At 33.3% G+C, this 21,543-nt stretch overlaps 1 protein-coding gene across 1 annotated transcript in view; it reads right to left on the bottom strand.

The window, feature by feature from the left end:
* Positions 1 to 20,310, bottom strand: part of LOC150100505 (eukaryotic initiation factor 4A-I-like) — a 177,895-nt gene extending 157,585 nt beyond the window's left edge. Inside the window, exon 1 of the mRNA XM_090403231.1 lies at positions 20,242 to 20,310. Within this exon, the coding sequence (XP_090259357.1) occupies positions 20,242 to 20,267 (26 nt within the window). The 5' untranslated portion in view covers positions 20,268 to 20,310. The remainder of the gene's footprint in view (positions 1 to 20,241) is intronic.
* Positions 20,311 to 21,543: the final 1,233 nt, after the last annotated feature.

Below are 21,543 nucleotides of genomic sequence, written 5' to 3'. Positions count from 1 at the left end.
TATATATCCAGCAAAACCTGGATATGATGCATACTACCTGTTGAAAGAACATGGATAAGAAGTGCAAGTCAGCTAACATGCCCATCAGGCAGGTGAAGCACAGTGGGGACTTCGAGGGCCCCCGAGCCAATACGGTAGTTGTGAAAACCTGCAGAGAGCCCTGAAAATTTCTGGCTAACGGGGCTCTGGCACACCCAAATTCCATGAAGAGCATCTATTCTGATCAGAATCATACTACTGCGCGTCCAGGGACGCCGACACATCGAGAACTGCAGTCCGGAATCTTGATGAGAAATATGCTACGAGGACTCTCAACATACTTCAGCTTAACATCAATGGCACTCAAAAAAAGATGGAAGAGCTTAAGTACATTTTATATAAACATAACATCCACACTACAAGAAACGAAACTAAATCAAAATCTGAAACTTCAAATCAAAGGCTATTCAACAACACTAAGGAAAGACAGACCGGATCGATATGGAAAAGATCTAGCTATATTGTTATGGACCAAACACATTAGATATAAAGAAATCACATCAACTACAAATATCAATCTAAATAGTAATTATTACAATAGTCAATGCATATCACCCAGAACTACTTAAGCAACTAAGCCAAACATCAGATACAACGATCCTTTTAGAAGAATCTAAATGCCAAAAACCCAACTTGGGGCTCCCCAATTCTCGATCGAAAAGAGCACAAATAGAGGACTTAATTGATGATCTAAACCTTGAAATCATAAACAACAAGCAAAATACATATCAGTCAAAAATGGGTACAGAATCAGCATTAGACATCACAGCAGTAGATTATGAAATTGCAAATCTTACCCTGCCATCAGTGATCATAGGCCTATCATCACAACCACTAAATTGCAGTTAGACTAAAAACCACAGAAAAAGAGATCTTGGAACTTCAGAAAAGCAAATTGGCCCAAATACACACAACTATTAGAAACATATTGCACAGGCACACCCTCTAGTAAAGAACTTGATCAGCAACTACTAGAATTAACCAACAACATACAAAGAGAACTCAGGAAAAACAAATGGGTTCCATTTTGGAAAGATCATAACATCAATGCTATGATCACCGAAAGAGATGCCATCAATGAACAGTTAAAACAAAATAACACAGAAGAAAATAGAAAGAAGTTAATAGAATTAACTCAAAAAATTGAAGATGAAATTTCAAACTGCAAACAAGAAAAGTGGCAAGAATTCTGCAACAAACTAGATCCAAGAAAAGATTCGCAACACTGGAATATCATTAGATTATTAAACAACGCAACACTTCTGGATACTGATCACTCTTCAAACACAGTCTCTTCGAGAATTAATACAGCAGCAACAAACAAACAGATGGCAAATATTCTAGCCAAATATTACTCAAAAGTAAGCAAACTGCAATACAATAATGAAGACAAATGGTGCAGGAAAATTGCAAAACATCTACTAACACAATCCAGAACCTATCCTTCTGAAGACATCTTTACTCAGGACCTCACAATGGTAGAATTAGAAACAGCAATTAGTCAAATTGACCCTACACATCACCCAGTTTAGATTTTATCTTTGAACATATGATTAAAAACATGGGAGTAAAAATCAAAACCAGACTTCTGAAGATATTTAACACTTCCTGGAAAACAGGTAAACTGCCAAAAATCTGGAAAACATCAGTCATTATACCCTTACTAAAACCTAAAAACCTAGTAGTCTAGTACTCTTTGTTTTGTTTAATTTGTAATGAGTACTAGTACTCTTTGCAAACTAAACAAAAGAATAATACACACTAGACTTATGAACTGGTGCTTAGAAAATAACAAGATCAACTTCTGCCAAACAGCGTACAGGTCCCAACACAGTACAGAAGATCAATCATTTTATTTTTGCTAATCAATCATAGATGGCTTTCAAGAAAAACAACCTAAGAAGACAACAGCAATTTTCTTAGATTTTACAGCTGCCTTCGATTGTCTGTGGAGACAAGTTAATAAAAATTGCATAAGATACTGGAATAAGGGGGAATACATTAATTTGGATTTCAGATTTTATTAAAGGAAGAAAAATTAAAGTAAAAGTCAATGGAACCTCTTCCAACATACGTCGAACTTGGGCTGGAGTCCCACAAGGTTCTGTTCTAAGTCCGCTTCTATTTCTCATATGAACAATATTCATCCTCATGTAATAAATGACACAAAAATAGCATGCTATGCAGATGATATAGCAATCTGGCACACAAGCAGCAATCCTCAACAAGCTGAAAAAGTCCTAAATAAATCAATAAAAGGCTTAGAAAGATAGGCAAAGGAACTCAAATTACAGATAAACCTAGAAAAAAAAAAAAAAAAAACTTTATATCTTTTCCACTGATAGAAAAAATAGACACAATTACAACCCCCAAATCAAAATATATAATATCAAAATAGGAAAAACAGCCTCCCAAATACTTAGGCCTAACCCTAGATACTGAACTAAGATTTACAACCCATATCACAAATATATCTAATAAAGCTCTTAAAAAGCTTAATATCATCAAAAGGCTTTGTGGAACTAAGTGGGGTGCAAAACTGAAGAACTATATATACAGCACTCATATGACCCACTATGCCTCAACAATCTGGGCTCCAGCTTCCACTAGCTCAAAAGAAAAGCTTGACAATAGGTGTCGTCTACAGTTAACAGAATCAGGAGCCAACAACAGGATCACATCTAACTCACAACTTTCAATGCCTGGACTGGAAAATCTAGACTAAAGAGATCATCTACTTTACAATATGAGCATGAAATTAGAAACTTCGAGCACCTGTCCATTGAAATAAGCAAAGAGCCATTCTTTTCCACTAATTAACTTAAATTTCCTAGAACGATGTTCAATAAAGGACTCACAGCTGGTAAATAAAAGAAAAGGACCTGACACTATACACCACTTGAATAATCTAAACCATCATTGCCTACACTGATGGATCATCTGATGAAGCTCTCAACCAAGGAGGTGCAGGGGTTTTTATAACTACCTGGAGGTAAAGAAATGCAAATCAAAACCACAGCTGGCAAAATAGCTTCAAACTTCACTTGTGAACTAATAGCCATGCAAGCAGCTCTCAAATTCTCTCTCTCTAATCCAGCAATAAATACAAGGAATAACCATCTATAGCAACTCAAAATCTGCATTTGAAGCATTAGAAAATGGAAAACTTTTTAATGCCTCACACAGGAAATTCATTAACAACTAACAACTTTAAATTTGAAAAATAAGAATGCTTGCAGAAGTCCAATCCCACATCCGAGGCATTTGCTCATGTGCAAGGCAGAAGTGGCAAGAAGTAGGGGACTGCCCTGTAGGGTGATCCAAACTCTGTCACAAAAATAAGACTGGTAAAACAAACTATCAAGAAGAAGAATGAAATCAGCAAAATAAATGAAAATAGAGAAATAACCACAATCATCTCCAGGCTAAGGATGGAACACTTTAAAGGCATGAAAATTCATCCGGACGGTACTAGAAGTTATGAAACATGCAAGAACTGTCCAGGGGTCGAACTAACACCTGCCCATATCTATTCTTGCCCAGCAATTGCTGCTGCTCTACAGAAAATTGACAATAACCCAACAGAAAAGCTCTACTTCAAAGTCCAAGAGATTGCCAAAGCAGTTCTACAGGCCCATGGTCACATCTAGAAGCTCTTCAGTGGACTCGACGACAACAATATGGTGTGATAATCCTTCACACCTAGGAGAACACTTAACAAAATTATCTTGCATACATATCTATGTTCAGCTACCTATAGCAAGAAATCCATTTCCTTCCCATTTGCTCAGTAACTGCAATCTTACTTATATCAGACTAAATAAGTACAAATCATTACAACCACAAACTTGATAATAAAATTTCAGCTAGAATAACAGCAGGATGAAAGTTAACCATTATAAAGATATTTAAAAGCAATTTACCAAACTGCCTAAAAAGAAAGATCTACAACTAGTGTGCCCTCCCAACAATGATCTATGATGAATTGGATTTAAACGGTATTGATGCAAACACAGATTGATAAGAAAATAACTATTTATTAACTTAAAAGCTAATATTTTGCTGGTATTATATCCAGCATCTTCAGAGCACACAAACAAAGTATGTTACAAATGCGAGACAACCACAATTTGGTGTAACAGTGAGGCTAGTATAAGTAATTGCAGCGTGCAACACCGTAAAGTCCTAATACGGTGCCATCTAAGTTTTAAAAAAAAAAAATTAGTCGTCCAAAGTTTTGAAAAAAAAAAAAATTAAAATGAATAAATATTAATTTGTTCTTAGGATGACTGTCTCCCAAATCTTTGGTAGATTTATACAGCCATGCTTGTTAAGGTTTGGAGTATGTTTTAAGGCTTCTGCTGATTCTAGGAACAACCTCTCTGATTGTAGAAGCTTCTATGCAGTACTTTTTGTTTCTTTCCAATTGATCCTGTGTGCAGGGGTATCCAAAGCATGGTCTGCCAGACCCGACTTTCCATAGTGAAAGTGTCGGATATATTTTTTGTGTTCACTGAGGCGGATGTCCACAGTTCTTCCTGTCTGTCCATAGTAGGCTTGATGGCAAGAACAGGGCACTTCATAGACTCCTGGATGAGAGTTGCCAATTTCACATAAGGTTTAAATATGGTGCACAGTTGGTGTTTGTTAAGCACCCTAGATATCTTTTCAGATGTGTCTTTAATGTGCAGGATGGTGATAGTTTTGTTGTATCCACGCGTTTAAATGACCTATGGTAGTAAAACCTGGAGTTTGACTAAAAAACACCTAGAGAAACTGAAAACAAGACAACAAAACATGAAAAGAACTAATTTGGAATTAACTCAGATAAAAAGAATAATACTTGGATAAGGAAGCAAACAAAGATGATGAACATTGCCTTAGTAATAAAAAGGCAACAAATGCTACCAGACAGGTCATGTAATAAGAATGCCTGACAACAGATGGACAGAATGGACACCAAGAACTGGTTATCAGAAACTAGGTAGACTAGGTAGTGGTAAAATGGGAAAATGAAATAACAAGATGTTATGGACATTTATGGTGGAGAGATATGCACAGATCAGCTAAAATGGAAGAATCATGGAGAGGCATTTGTCCAGCAATGGACTAAAGAAAGCTGTTGTTGGTGATGACCTACAGGTTATAATTTCCTTTGGCTTCTTTATCGTATAATTATAGTTTTTAATATAGTACAAAATAAGAGATCCTTTCATACTTTCTTCACTTAAATATTGTATTACCTAAAAACCAATGTCATTATCAATTTATTTTGCTAAATATGTTTAATGTTTATCAACAATACATTTGAAATAATCTTGATTCAAGATAATTATTTTTGTCAAACAAGATGTTATAAATTAAATCCAATCTAAAAAAAAAAAAAAAAAAAAAAAAAAATACAGCCACCAAATTAAGTTTTCTTTATTTTTTATTCATAATCATAGTTCGATGAATACTTTGTAGATTGTGTGAAGGTTCACACTTAATGATTTTGCATTATAGAGAACTATACAGAAATCTTGAATCTATTGTATAATGTATAATCTTTATAGCGTAATTTGCAGTTCTTTGCAATTCAAGCTTCTTGGTTTCCCAAACTCACTCATTACAAATTGAAAGAAATGTCAAGAAGTAAATTGTTATGTACATAAATTTCTGCTAGTTTAGATATTATGCAGGAATTTTATTATTATTATTTGGTAACCTCCATGGAGTCAGACTCATCATAGGAGGCCCTCTCAACCAGCAATGTCTATCGTAATGAGCTTTGAAGTTATTTATACTACCTGCACTCACACTCAGGTAATACATGCCACTCACTAACAACTCGCGACATTAACTTCAACTTCCAGGGATGGGCCCTCATTCTTCACATCTTAACATCCACTCTTTTTATAATCCACTCTTCTGTATTAATCTAATAGAATCCCTATCAGATGAAGGTCTCTTTCATATCTCCTCTTTTCTTCCTATCCACCAACCTCTGTAATCCACATTCTCTCAAACGCTCTTCATAGCAAACACTTCAAAGTCCTGATATCGCTTTGGTTATTTGTCTTTGGACCCTCTCTAGTCTTTCCACATCACAATGAAAACTAGGTGATTTTGAAGAGATACTTTTGCTACAGTTCATCATTCAAAATATGAATGTATAGGTGTATGCCTCAAAAGGGAAATTTCAATACCAAATTTTTCATAATAGAATTAAAATTGTACTTTCCCTTTGATGACTAACCCCTCCCCTGCAACACTACTGCATTTTTGAAATGTGCGAATTATAAAACTGTTTTTAGTAAATAAGAATGCAGTCTACCGATAGAGAAACTTTGTCTTTTAAATTTTTATAGCAGTGTGCCATAGATGAGGAATTTTGAAAGTAGCACTAATAATATTTTTATTACAAAATAGCCAAGTAAAAAAATAAAATTCTCTATTAAGAGAAAAATTATTTCATGCTGTTCAGCTTTCTTCCTTTTTAATGGCAGAAAACAATATTAACCTTTATGTTAATATTAGTTTAACTTTGATGACAAAGATGACTTTTAAGTACAGACAATAACAGGTAATCTATTAGTGAAAATTTAGATTCTTGCTATTTCTTAAAGAACTGAATACCCAGGAAAAAAAACAAGGTAGTGGTTGCAATAATAAAATTGCAAAAAAATAGTATGGATATAGATAAGAGAATTTTCAGATACCAAAATGCAAAATACACACTGAAAAGTATGAAATTAGAAGGAAGTAGATAGTTATAATTCAGTTATTGTGAGCCGTCATGGCGAGGTTGTGATTGGAATACTTCAAAACGAACATAAAAATTAAAAATCTACAAATGGCAACAATAATAATGTGTTTCATTTTTCAGCTACGATTTCATTTGAAATACTACTGGATATAAATGTGATATTTTAAAAATTACCTTCAAAATAAGAATGTACTGCAATTTAACATAATTTCTTGTTCATAAAAGCAGATAGAGTTGTTCACCAACAACAGTATCTAAATCTGAAAGCATACCAATTTGACATTTCCCTAAATTGGAACAGCACAAGAAAGAAAAAAAAAAGTAATGCTCAAACCATATATTTCAATCCCCCCCCCCCTAGAATATTGTAAAATAATTGATTAACAACAAGTTTTGAAAAGTGACATGAAAATAATTTCCACAATATTTATTTTAATAAACATATCTTCCAAAGTGAATATATATCTTGAAAACAACCAAAATGTTTACTTGGAATTTGCAAATAAAGGAAGTTTCAGGTAACACAGTTCACTCTTCTAATCAAGAGGTTCAGAAAGGTTGCAACTCCGTTACAATTAAGTCAGTGTCATTCTTATAATTATTTCAGATGTTCAGTTGGCACGAAAATAATGTGCACTTTCTTTTCAAAAAAAAAAAAAAACATTGTAAATTCACTCAATGAAAAGAAAATACTCCATATTTTTCTTCTTTTTACTATTGTATTATCTAGTTTCTTGTAGTACAAAGAAGAAATCACTGCACATTTGAAAAATACTGCTAGTTTAGATAGGCAGTTTTGAAGGAGTTATACTTTTTACTAGTAGTAGTTACTATTTTACATTAAAATGTATGCGCATGTTACCCAACTGATTTACATTTGTAAAAATTGTCTCGTGAATGGTTTTGAAAATAAATTATCTGAAATATCTGCAGGTTGAATATGCGAGTTACCTTCCAAAAAAGTTGAACAATTATGTAACACCTTTTATAAAAAGTTGAAATATTTTTTCCAAGATAATTGTATCAAATAATTTATAATTTTCAATAATAAAAGTGAAACTGATTATTATTATTATTGTGCAACACCTCCAGGGAGTCCAAAGACTCATTGAGGGAGGGACACTTACTCCACAACTCAATCCACCAACTACAATGAACCACAACTACTATACTCATCACCTACACTAATGCCATCCACCACCACTAGTATTTCCACAGACAATCACAAACATCCATGACAGGATTCGAACGTGCAGCGTTTTGGCTAGAGAGCAGATACGCTAACCACTTGGCCAATCAGGACTTTCTCATAAATTAAGAAATTTTAGCATAAATACTGTATCAGCCTGTAAAAGAAATATCAGTATCATGTTTAGGATGTCTGCTAATCAACAACTGAAAATGAAACAAGACATTCCTGATGTATTCTGCATTACTGCTCAAGTCACCCTAGTGTGACTTCTGGGGATCCTTTCCTTCATGGTCACACAGTGATCATCATCATCGCACTTTTCAAGGATTTAGGCCTAGAGTGGCCTGTTGTGGGCTTATTAGTCATCATTATATCTCTTCAGAATGTCCTGGTTTTCTTTTTCCTAATGTTTAGTAATTTAATACTTGTTCTGGTAATCATTCTGTTTTCATTCTTTCAACAAGTTTCATCCATTTATGTTTATATATTTTTTTATTTTTTATAATACTGATTCCTGGTTTAAATAATAATTTCTGCATTTCTTTTGTGATCGAATAGTCAAGATTTCACTTCCATACAATAGGACTGGTACGGCTAATGTACTGTACACTTTTAGTCTTTTGTTTTTGAACTAGGTTAGGTTTAAATATAGAGTTAATTACACCTGTTATTTTTAAATATTTCACATTAGTTTTATATCTTTTTCATTTTCAAATGTAACCATACATCCTAGGAAGTTAAATGAATTCACCTGGCCATCATTTTATATTTTTTCTGTTGATATTACCATTCCATAATCTTTGGCTATTTCATTTAAATGAAAAATATCCTTCTCTAAGTTATCTTCAGAATTTGTAATTATTACTTGATCATCAGCAAAAAGGAGAGTGTTTAAGTTCACAGTAGGAGAAAATTTAATACCTTGATGGAAATTTTTATTCCATTTTATTATTTCATTTAAATAAATATTAAAAAGAGTTGCTGAAAGAGGACATCCCCGTTGAACTCACTGATTTATGTATCTTGGATATGATAGTTCATAATTTGTCTTATTTGTATTTGACTATTTTCATATATATTTATTTAACCTTCAGAATATTATTTGGTATTTGTCTTTATTTCTTTTAAATACTTCTTTTAACTTTATCAAATCCTTTTTCAAAGTCAATAATATTATTTATTTTTAATTTATTATTAATTTTAGGTAAAAGACCAGGTGTATACATTATTATTTTTTTCACCTCCAGGGAATCCAAAGACTCATCAAGGAAGGGCATCCACTCTACAACTCTGCTTCCACTACTCACAATCCACCGACTGACAGCAACTACACCAAAGCCATCCACCGCAATTACCACCACTAACATTTCCACAGACAATCACAAACATCCATGCCCATGGCAGGATTTGAACCCTCAGCCTCGTTTATTTTTGAAGTAAATTCCAACATTCTAAAGTGTTATTTTTCTTGCTTTTCCGTTAACAAAAATCGATGACATTGTCGAAGTCTATTTCACTCGGTTGCTGTTCTATAGACAGTATGGAAAGATTTCTTAAATGCAAAGTGCCACCTGGGGCAGACCCCCCCCCCCAATAGCATAAGGGTCATAAAATAAGAAGCGTTGGCTGATAAGGACTTAGAGCAGGGGTCGGCAACCAATGGTCCGCATGCGACCCAAACGTGCATTTTTTTGGCAGCCCATAAAATTGACGATACTTACATGGCATGTGGTCCGTATGTTGAATTATTTAAATAATACATTTTATAATATGAATTATAAATTAAAAATAATTTTATACCTATACTTCGTGATATCGCTTTGCAACTTGACACAAGTCAACTGTGTTTTCTGTGTTTTTTAAGATTAATATAATAAAAACTGTTATCTTAAGTATTTTTTCAACCCTTATTTTCGCTTAATTAAACACTTGCAGCCTGATTAATTAAAAATAAAAGTTGCATGTGGCCCACGAGTTTGATATCGATGCCAATCCCTGCCTTACATGAAAGGTTAAAGTGAGTGGATCTTCTTCAGAGTAGAGGAAAAAGAGGGCAGATCCAGCTAGGGGACCATGAAATCACCCTTTATTGGGCAAACAAATTATGGTAACATAATTTGTATAATGAATATTTGTATAAGTTTTTGATTATTATTTATTTACTTCACTACTGTGTTCAAGTAAAACTTCAATTTAATATAAATCAAAATAATCAATCAACATTTTGACCTTCACATACAAAGAAACAAGCTACACTACAATATGGTATGCTAAAGTTTACTGGCCTGCCCTCTGGTGAAAAAATAATACCTTACTACATCAACGCCAGAGTCCTGTTATTATTATTATCTATTTGGTTATAAAAAATAAACTAAGCTTTCCTCTTCAGAGTAGAGGAAAATGAGGGCAGATCCAGCTAAGGGACCATGAAATCACCCTTTATTGGGCAAACAAATTATGGTAACATAATTTGTATAATGAATATTTGTATAAGTTTTTGATTATTATTTATTTACTTCACTACTGTGTTCAAGTAAAACTTCAATTTAATATAAATCAAAATAATCAATCAACATTTTGACCTTCACATACAAAGAAACAAGCTACACTACAATATGGTATGCTAAAGTTTACTGGCCTGCCCTCTGGTGAAAAAATAAAACCTTACTACATCAACGCCAGAGTCCTGTTATTATTATCTATTTGGTTATAAAAAATAAACTAAGCTAGAGAAAAACATGCTCTCACATTACTCATATAAATTAGAATAAAACAGTATGGATGGTGGCCAATAAGAGCTGAAATTATTGCTTAGAATCCTTAATTCTTTTCCTTCTAATTGCTTAAAGTTTATTTTTCACTTGGTTAGACTATAATAAATTTAGTTTAATCCTTTATCCAAGTGTGAGCAAACAAAGTTTGCACCTGAAAATATCTTCAGGACTGGGGTAAGGACAACACCGGGCAACTCATAGCAAAGGTGGACCAAGCTAACATCACTCCTATCTCAGTATCTCCCATAATGCAAAACACATCTTGCGGATATGTATAATGCTCCCACTGAAGAGACCTCAATAAAGGTCGAAACTAGTTTGGGTAGTGGCCCTTCCCTTAATGCATAACATTATACATATCTGCAAGGAGATGTGTTTTGCATTATGGGAGATACTGAGATAGGTGCGATGTTAGCTTGGTCCACCTTTGCTACAAGTTGCCCGGTGTTGTACAACCTTACCCCAGTCTTGAAGACATTTTCAGGTGCAAACTTTGTTTGCTCACACTTGGATAAAGGATTAAAGTAAATTTATTATATTCTAATTGCTTAGAAGGAAAAGACTAAGTTTTTAGCCTTTCCTTCAGCTGAGCATTATTATCTAGTATTTCTAAGACAGTTTTCAGAAATGAAGTTTAATAATATACAGGGGCGAATTCTCCATGCTTGCTGTGCAAGCTCATTAATTGAGAAAGAAGTAATATTTATTTGTTAATAAATGCATGCATTTATAAGCATTCCATTTAGGCTTTTATTTTTGTAGACAGAAGACGTCTTAAGCTTGCACGGCAATAATTGAGCTTTGCGCTGTGTATCAAAGTCCGATGCTTGCTCGTCTAGTCAAAGCTACCTTGGCTTGATCGGTTGTAGGCGCTTCCAGGCCCTCGCTGCAGCACTGTAATTTCATGCACGAGCATAGCCATTTCCGCTCCCTTCACGTCATCTTAAAAACAAGGCCATACACAGTCAAAGTAGCTCTAGCCAGTGAGCTTCAGCCAGCCTTTACAAGTGAGCATGTTGCTTGGGATAATTAAGTTACAACCAACTTTTTATGATGTTATTGACTAGTTCATAAAGAAGAACCATGGAGTAGAATTTGTATTCAAGTAGCTAAATTGAAAAGATAGAATATCACTTGTAAAATAAATGTTGTATTTGTATGATTAAATGTACATAAATTTCTAAATATATAGTTTTAAATGGTCAGGAATTCATTATTCCGCTAATCAGACTTCAATCACACCTCTCACTCCCTGAATGAGCAAGCATGAATTTCAAGACCAGCATTCACCCCTGTATAATATAATATAATATTATGCAAAACTTCAAAATGAGAATTTTGAATCAATATAGAATCTTTCATATATTTTTTTTATCTACACTGGCTAAGCAGTGATTATTATAAGAATGTACATCAAACAAAAAAAAAATATATATATATATATTTGATTTTGATTAAAATTGCAACATCTGTTGCAATTTTAATCAAAAGAGTTCCTGTTGAAATATCATTAGATATAAATTTTTGACATTAAAAAGAAGTCTCCCAATCAGAACGTGAGTGATGAAATTTAATATCATTTGTTGTTCATAAAAATAGAAAAATAGTTTCTAAAACTAAAGCATGATGATCCATATAATGGTATTTTGCAAGGAAAGAAAACAAAGGTTCATATTTATTTCGATAAATGTTATTTGAAAAAAAATTACAAATATTTAGCAATGATTTTCACTGCAAATGAAAAGACACCTTTTATTCTATTTATTTATATCTAAATAAAATTATTGCAGATCAGTTCTTGAAAGATTATTTTCACACATGTGAAATAATTTGTTTTTATTTTTGAGAAGAAACAAATTCTGCAGCAAAAAGTTTAAAGATCAAGGGACAGTGAAGGGGATTCCAAGTAACACTAGATTTTTAAGTCAAGTGACAGAAAGGTTGTCCCATTAGTTAAGATATTCTTAATGTATTAAGAATAAGTTAATATAAACTTAGATTTGGAAAAAAGTGGAATTGTAATTACAGTTGGTGGCAAAAAAAAAAAAAAAAATCGATAATCTCAGAAGATACACTGATGACATTGACCTAATAGCAGAGAATGAACATCAGTTACAAGCATTAACAGAGTTTCTAAGGCACTTAGTGATTATGGTTTAAAGATCAGCACCAACAAATTAAAAACAATATCTTCAGGTAATAAGCCTATGAAAATTTCAGTTAATGATGAAAGAAGTTGAAAGACTCATCCTACTCGGGAAGCATACAACATAGAGATGGCTGGTTGAAACATGACATTAAAGCACACATTGCTAAAGCAACAGTTTCCCTTCAGAAGTTACAGCCACTTTGGAAGGACAAAAAATTCAGCTCACTACAAGACTACCTCACTGATACCCTTTTTAATTCTGTCTTACTATGCAGATATGAGAGTTGGACATTGCTAAAGAAAGATGAGAAAAGACTATTGGCCTTCAAGATGAAGTGTTACCGAAAACCTTTGAAGACACCATACATAGCACATGTAACAAATGAAAAGGTTAGAAGGAAAATCCACTCCACTGCTAGAAAACCAGACAATATCACTATCATACATTGGAAACAGCTCCTTGGTTGGGCCACATAGATCAGATAGCTTACCTAAAACAGCACGAGGGCTTGGCTAAAAAAGAATCCTAGAATCTTTAAGTGTCTTCGATCTTCTTCCTCTAGAAAAAGGTTGGCAACCATGTCACAGTTTTTTTTTTTTTTTTTTGCTGCTCAGGAACATTTATGGTAATTCAAAGTCAGTCCAGTCCTTAATGTCTTCACATTCTCCTCAGTCTATCTCTCCCTCTTTTTCCATTCAGTTTCCCTTCTAATATTAATTTCTAAATGCCTTCTTGTACAGTTAATGTCCAAAATATTTGTTTTCATTCTTTAATGATTTTCATTCATGTTCTTTTCATTTTTACTTTCTTTAATACATCTTCATTTTTCGTCCATGATATTTTCAACATTCTTCTGATGATTCACATTTTGAAAGCCTTGAACTTTTTCTCTGCTTGTTTATTTAAAGTCCAAGTTTTACTTGTTTTAGAGAAGGCTTGACCAGATATAGCAATTTATTGATCTTTTTCTTGTGTCTATGATCTCTCTCTGGATGTTAGAACAGTTTTCTAATCAATAAAGGCTTTTCTTGCTATCTCTATTCTTTTTATATCTTTAAGGGACTTTCCTCCATCTGTAAACATTTGTCCCAAATATATAAAAGATTGAGCCTGTTCAATTTCTTTTTAGGTTAACAGTTATATTCACTTTCTTATTCATTGGTTCTTTTGATATAATCAAGCACTTTGTTTTCTTCAGTTTAATAATTAATCCCGCATCTAAGCGTCTGTTGTAAATTTCTGTGACATTTTGAAGATCATCTTCAGATTCAGCAATAAGGACAGTGTCATCTGCACACCTGAAGTTGTTGAAGTTCCTGCCCATGACTTTTACACCCTCCACAATTCTGCAATATCTTTAAAAACTTGACTTAGAATCACCTAGACAGATATCACAAACTGGACTAATTCTTCATTTTCCACTTTCTTAAAGAGATCCCAGGACAAACACCTGGAAAGAGTATGTTAGGAGTATCACCTTTATTGTGCCCCAACAGTCTACATAGAATATGAGTGAAGAAGAATTAGACTAATCTTTTGTCTTTAACCAAAAAAAAAAAAAAATTTATATCACAATCAATAAAATGTATTTCATCATAAGGACTTCTCTTTCTTATATTTTCCCAACATTTAAATTTATAATTTATTCACATACTATAATGGAAAAATGCTAGAAATCACTAGTTAATTTACTATTTCATCCTAAACACTTTCAAAGGAGCTACAGGCAAAAATAAGTTGCTGCTTAATTTCCAATTTTCAAATATGCATGCATCACTATACTTGAAATCACCTCAATAAATGCATTTTCTCATTCAATAGTAAGCCACTACTACTCTATTTTTTCCCATTCTTATTACTGAAAAAAAAAAAAAAAATCCAAGTAATGCCAAAATGTGCATTACATGTAATAATATATTATATAAACTGTTATTAATTTATACCCGTGGATAAGCTTATGTGTTCATCAGACATGCAATAGATTTCACAGTATGAATATGAACACAGATGGATAAGACAATAACTATTTATTAACTTAGAAGCCAATATTTCGCTGGTATTATATCCAGCATCTTCAGAGCATACAACACAAAGTTTGTTAGAAAAGCAAGACGACCACAATCCGGTGTAACAGTGGGGCTAGTATAAGTAATTGCAGCATGCAAAACAAGACTAAAGTCCTAACATGGTGCCATCTAGGTTAAAAAAAAAAAATGTACCACTGATTGAAACACTTAACTTACTAAATTCACAATTTCCCCCAGATATATTTCAGCTATTTAAATTCGTGGTACAGGCAGGTTATTTTACATGGAAAGGGAAAATATACAAACAATTAGATAGGAGAGTTATGGGTTCTCCCCATTCTCCACCCTTAACCAACTTCTATATAGAACATCTGGAAAAATTAGCTATCAACACATGCACTCTCAAACCTAGTCTCTGGCTACACTATGTTGATGATGTGTTTGCTATTTGGCCACATGTCCCAGACACATTGAATACATTTTTAGTGCATCTAAATAGACAGCACCCTAAAATCCACTTTACAATGGAACTAGAAGCCAATGACTGCCTGCCCTTCCTGGACACACAGATCACACATCTTCCAGAAGGTTCCTTATCATTTTCAGTTTATAGAAAACCCACACATACAGGGAGATACTTACACAAACAATCACACCATCACCCTTCTCAACAATATGGTATCTTAAAAACACTAACCCATAGAGCTAGAGCAATCTGTTCCTATGACATTGCTCTCACTGCTGAACTTTCTCACCTACGTCACACCTTCTTAACCAATGGTTATAATCCCCATAAGATAGATAACAAAATAAATGCTACTCAGAAATCCCCTCTATCTACCACAGAAGACTACAACAAAACTATCACCATCCCATACATTAAAGGCACATCTGAAAAGATATCTAGGTGCTTAACAAACACCAACTACGCACAGTATTCAAACCTTATAAAATTAGCAACTCTCATCCATTCACCTAAGGCCAAATGCACTCCTTTATCACATCCAGGAGTCTATGAAGTGCTCTGTTCTTGCCATCAAGCCTACTACGGACAGACAGGAAGAACTGTGGACATCCGCCTCAGTGAATACAAAAAATATATCCGACACTTTCACTATGGCAAGTCGGGTCTGCAAAACTTTTGTTTCTTTCCAAATTGGAAAGAAACAAAAGTAATGCACAGAAGCTTCTACAAGTCAGAGAGGTTGTTCCTGGAATCAACAGAAGCCTTAAAACATACTCTAAATCTTAACAAGTATGGCTGTATAAATCTACCAAAGATTTGGGAGACAGTCATCCTAAGACCAAATTAATATTTATTGCTTTTATTTTATTTATTTTTTAAACTTTCTAAGACTATCATTTGGACTACTATTTCAAAACTTTTAACTTTTTTTTTTTTTTTTTTTTTTTTTAACCTAGATGGCACCATATTAGGACTTAGTCTTGTGTTGCACCCTGCAATTACTTATACTAGCCCCACTGTTACACCGGATTGTGGTTGTCTTGCTTTTGTAACAAACTTTGTGTTGTGTGCTCTGAAGATGCTGAATATAATACCAGCAAAATATTAGCTAATAAATAGTATTTTCTTATCCATCTGTGTTCATATCATACCGGGAAATCTATTAGGTTATTAATTTGTTTTATCTCTTTTCCTTTGTGCATTGGGAATGGTCAAAAAATGTGGCTGAAGATTCTACTGATGTTAAATAATTATTTCTCAATGTAAGTTGTTATTATGCAATTTAACTGTTACACTGCATCTTCAACTTTTGGGTCAATATTTCCAATAACTTAAAATACTGTCCTTCTGCATCTTCCACTTGGCCTATAACATGATCCAGTGTGTTCTCAGGAACTCCTAGTTTTTAAGGACTGCAACTTGTAGCTGTTCAAAAACAAACAGCAGGTCCTATATTTTCTAACTGCTAGTTAATACATACACAGGACTAAAGTGATATTAGATTCTATCTTTCATATGTAGAAATGACAAAAACAAATAAATAAATAATAATAATAATGGCATTGTGGAAAAGGAGACTAACAACAGCAGAAACACAACAAACAAGTGCAAAAGTGTACACTTAATAAATTAGAAAGGAAAATGCCATAAATTTAAAGTTAAGATAAGAAGTTATAAGAAACATAATGACAATATATTTAAACCTTTGTTGTTGTTTTTTTTTGTTACAACCCAATAATTAATTACATTTGTGCTTAAATATATATTAGCACAAATGCATATATATTTTTTTTCGGGGAGGGGGGGTATAATCAATTTCCTGATATGTACAATATGGAGAGGGAGGAGGGGGGGGGGGAGTACTGTCATGTAGTAGTCAGTATCCTATACATCTCCCTTAAGGGGTATACAAAATATTATGATAGTACTACACGATTATGTTCACATCAAAGTTTTCCATCTTCCTGCCTATTTTCATAGTTTTGGTCTCAATTAATCCATCTAGATTATGCTCTTCCTCACAGTCTTTTTTCTGATATCTTGGCAGAAAATGCCTGTTTTACTAAACTTCTTCCCCACATATTGTTAAAATGGCCATATCACTTTATTAACTCCATTTTGATATCATGAATTGTTGAATGCTAACATAATTAATGTAACTTAATGTTAAGTTCCTTCTTAATATCTTCATTTTTAATATGATTATACCATTTCTTTGACCCTCCTAATTTTTTTTCACAACTTGCATCTTGGTCTCCTGTCTTTGATCAACTATTTGAAACAGCTCTCAAAGTTAAAAATTGTTTGAATACTGTCTTGTGTACTGTTAGTTTATCTTTTGGCAAATTTTCCTTATTCCATATAAATTTAATCAACTATCTCTACACCACATCAGTTTTACTTATTCTGAAATCTATTTTAAATGTTATAAAAAAAATTGTGTCTGAATAGATGAAATAATTTACTTGTTCTATTATTTTTATAAAATATTACTTGTCCTGACAAAGTTTTCCATCTTCCTGCCTATTTTCATAGTTTTGGTCTTTTTATTTCTAATCTTCATGCCAAATTTATTGCAGCTGTTTTTCAATTCAATTAAACAACTTGAGACTTGCACTGAATATGTTTAGGAACATATCATCTGAACAAATGAAGAGCAAAGTTTGATATCTTAACTTCTGATCTGATTTAACACCACTTTCTTTCATAATGTGACCCAGATAGATAATGAATAATGACACTATCTTATTTATACCCTTGGTTTTTTTTTTTTTTTTTTTTTTACAACCCAGTAATTAATTACAGCATAAATGCATATATATATAACTCTTTCTTTTAAAGTTATACAGTGATTAGCATTCATATTTGTTAAATTGGGGAAACAAAACACACGTGTTAAAAAGACTATTTTACTGATTAATAATAAAATAATAACTTTACGTTTCGACCCCTGTATTGAGGTCATCTTCAGAAGGATACATTCAGGGTGTATAAGGATACTCTATCAGTAAAATAATCTTTTTAACACGTGTGTTTTGTTTCCCTAATTTAACAAATATGAATGCATATATATATATATATATTTTTTTTTTCTTTTTTCCCCCAGATATAATCAATTTCCTGATAAGCACAATCAACGGAGAGGGAGGGGTACTGTCAAGTAGTCAGTATCCTGTACATCTCCCTTAAGGGGTGTACAAGATATTATGTTAGTACTACATGATTATGACAATGAGTGTACCTTTGTATCATACCTGATTTGACGTCAAACTACCTTTCTGTAGTTCCTTGAATTCTAACTGCTGAGTTACAACTTATATAGAGACAATGTATTGCCTCTGTTCCATTGGCTCCATATAATTTTATCATTCCACACAGCTTTCTCCTGGCACTCAATCAAATTTTATCATCCCAAACAGCTCCTGGCACTCAATCATATGCCTTTTTCAGATCAAGTAAGCTATGTGCATATCCTTGTTACATTCTCACTATTTGTCAAAGTGAGAATTTGATCCTGAAAACGTCTTATTGGACTAAATCCAATTTTCCTTTCTTCTACAAGTTTACCTTCAACAGTTTCTCTTTGTCTTCTAAAGTATGATTGCATAAATCTTACACAGAACCCACAGTAGGAAGTTTCTCACATACAGTTTCATTTTCCTGTTTATTGATGGGAACTATGAGCACTACTCCAATCATCTGATATTCAACTTTCTCACCATACCTTCTGAATGCAATTTGGCCATTTTAAACTTTTATACTTCCATAATTGAATATTTTGGATCAATGAATAGCCTGAAATATGAAAAGGCCAGTTACCTTTCCAGCTTTTGATACTCTTTTTTAATCTCAAGTATTCCTGATCACATTCCTCTTGGATATTTTCTATATATATAAATATATATATATATATATTTTTTTTTTTTGGAAAAAAAAAATTGTATATATATATTCTACCAACTCCTAAAAATGGTAAAGTCATCTTAAATTAGAAAGATAAGCTCCCTGTGACCCAAATGAGATTTAAACTCAGGTCTTGTTTTAGGCATATGTAGTATTAAAGAACCTAACCTTAATATTTTATGAACACTAATCAAATTTCGCGTACTAACTGGGAGTTTGTTAAACTAGGACACTACTAGAAGTAACTAAAATCTGTAAATTTACGGGTAACATTAGTTCAGACACAGAAATGTCCTTATTCATTTTCAATTCATTAAACGTACAAATTAGCTTGGCAAAAGAACTCATGGCCGACAATTTCAGTACTGTGACGTGATGTGGGTACCACTAAAATATTGTTGCACCTATATATTCAGTTATCAGAATGTTGCTTTGCGCTTTACAATGAATAACTCGATTTCTTTTCGTGTAGTAATACGGGCGTATTAACAAGAACCAAACATAATAACCCTGCATTTAGAATATGAGAACGGGAAATATTCCATGTGATTATGGAAGGGCGCATATGGTCCCCAGCTTTACTTTACGTAACAGAAGTCTATCAAAATTAGAACGTGCAAGGTCTTTTTATAAAAGATCGGCAATAAATATTCCTTAAGCAGAATATAATAGTACATGTGGGCAAAACGTTTCCACAACTTTTCAGGAAATTCATTCCAATATGGACCATGACAAGGGCATATGGAAATGCACGTGTTTCAACAAAGGCAAAAGCTTGTAGCCATGTTGGTTAGTGAACTACTTTTACAATATTCTAGTATGCCAACCTGCACATAAAACAGAATATAATGAGGTATATAATCAATCTTATATCAAAATAATTCATCAGGAGTTCACCAATTACGTACCACTTTATATACATTAAATATATTTCAACCTTACCGAAAGTCATCACCACGGTACGACATCTTAATTGAAGTTCACCAGTCTGAAAGGAAATGAATGAATGGATTACGTTTCAATAATGTATTCCTGCGCACCACTCTTGGAATCAGTTATTTTCTATTAATTTATATTAATAACACAAGAGCAAAATAATATTTTTTTCATTTCTGTGGAAGATATTGACTTATATTCAGTCACTTTCAACGTTTAATATATGAAATTGCTTAAGATATATATTTCAAGGCGCACTTATGTCCGCTTGATTTATTTCTTCGTAATTTAACTATTTAAAAAATAAGGTTGATAAAGTGCCTTGATTTTAAGACTCCTAAGGATAAAAAAAAAAATTTAATATTGATATCCGTACATTTCGGAAATTGCTAGGAATCACATACGCAGGGTCGGCAGACCACTCTTAATAGGAAAATACAAGCATATCAGTGGGCCCTCGTGTGATGGACCAAAACAGGAAGAACGATAAACATATAAAAAGCAACATTAAAAAATACGATTGTGACTTTCTTTTACTATATGTGGTAGTTTTAAAAAAGAATTCATGCATATTAGGTTCAAGCTGTTCCGCACGCCTATTCACTCATTACCAAAAAAACATCACTTTTATAAAGCATTTATATGTTTAAACTAAAACACGTGTTAAAAACTTATAAGGTTATCATCAGCCTGACATTCTGAAATAAAAGGCAAAATAGTTATTGAAAGAATCCATTCTACACTACAAAGCATGAAAATAATCATGCTTCTTTAGCTTAGGTATTGAATACCCTGCAGCTGGAAAACTCTCAGTTCGGAGACGCAGAGAACGTTTATAAGGACTTTTATTATTATTATTATTTGACATCTCCAGGGAGTCCAAAGACTCATCGAGGGAGGGCTCTATAACTCTGTCGCCACCACTCAGGCCACCAACTGACAGCAACTACACCAATGCCGCCTACCGCCGACCACCACCACTACTATTTCCACAGACAATCACAAAAATCCATGCCCACGGCGGGATTCGAACCCGTAGCCTTTTGGCTGGAGAGCGGATACGCTAACCACTCGGCCAGCCAGGCTGGCTACTTTTCAGTTGAAGACCAGTCAGACGGCCTCATTACGTGACAGAATTATTTCCCTTTCAGAAATTCGGGTTTCTTATATAGCAAACAGCAAACCCTGGAAGAACATGCGCAATTTACAGATATACTGCACTATGCCGTCGCCACATTAGATCGCGCCCTGATCCAAACAAATAAAAATCGTCCCTGATGGATTATATAAGAAAATCTCCAAATGCTA

This window comes from Typopeltis vanoorti, chromosome 13, assembly GCF_054136105.1.
Source record: "Typopeltis vanoorti isolate ZY-2024b chromosome 13, IOZ_Tvanoo_1.0, whole genome shotgun sequence".
Classification (NCBI taxonomy): domain Eukaryota; kingdom Metazoa; phylum Arthropoda; class Arachnida; order Uropygi; family Thelyphonidae; genus Typopeltis; species Typopeltis vanoorti.
This window is presented reverse-complemented; position numbering and strand designations above follow the sequence as displayed.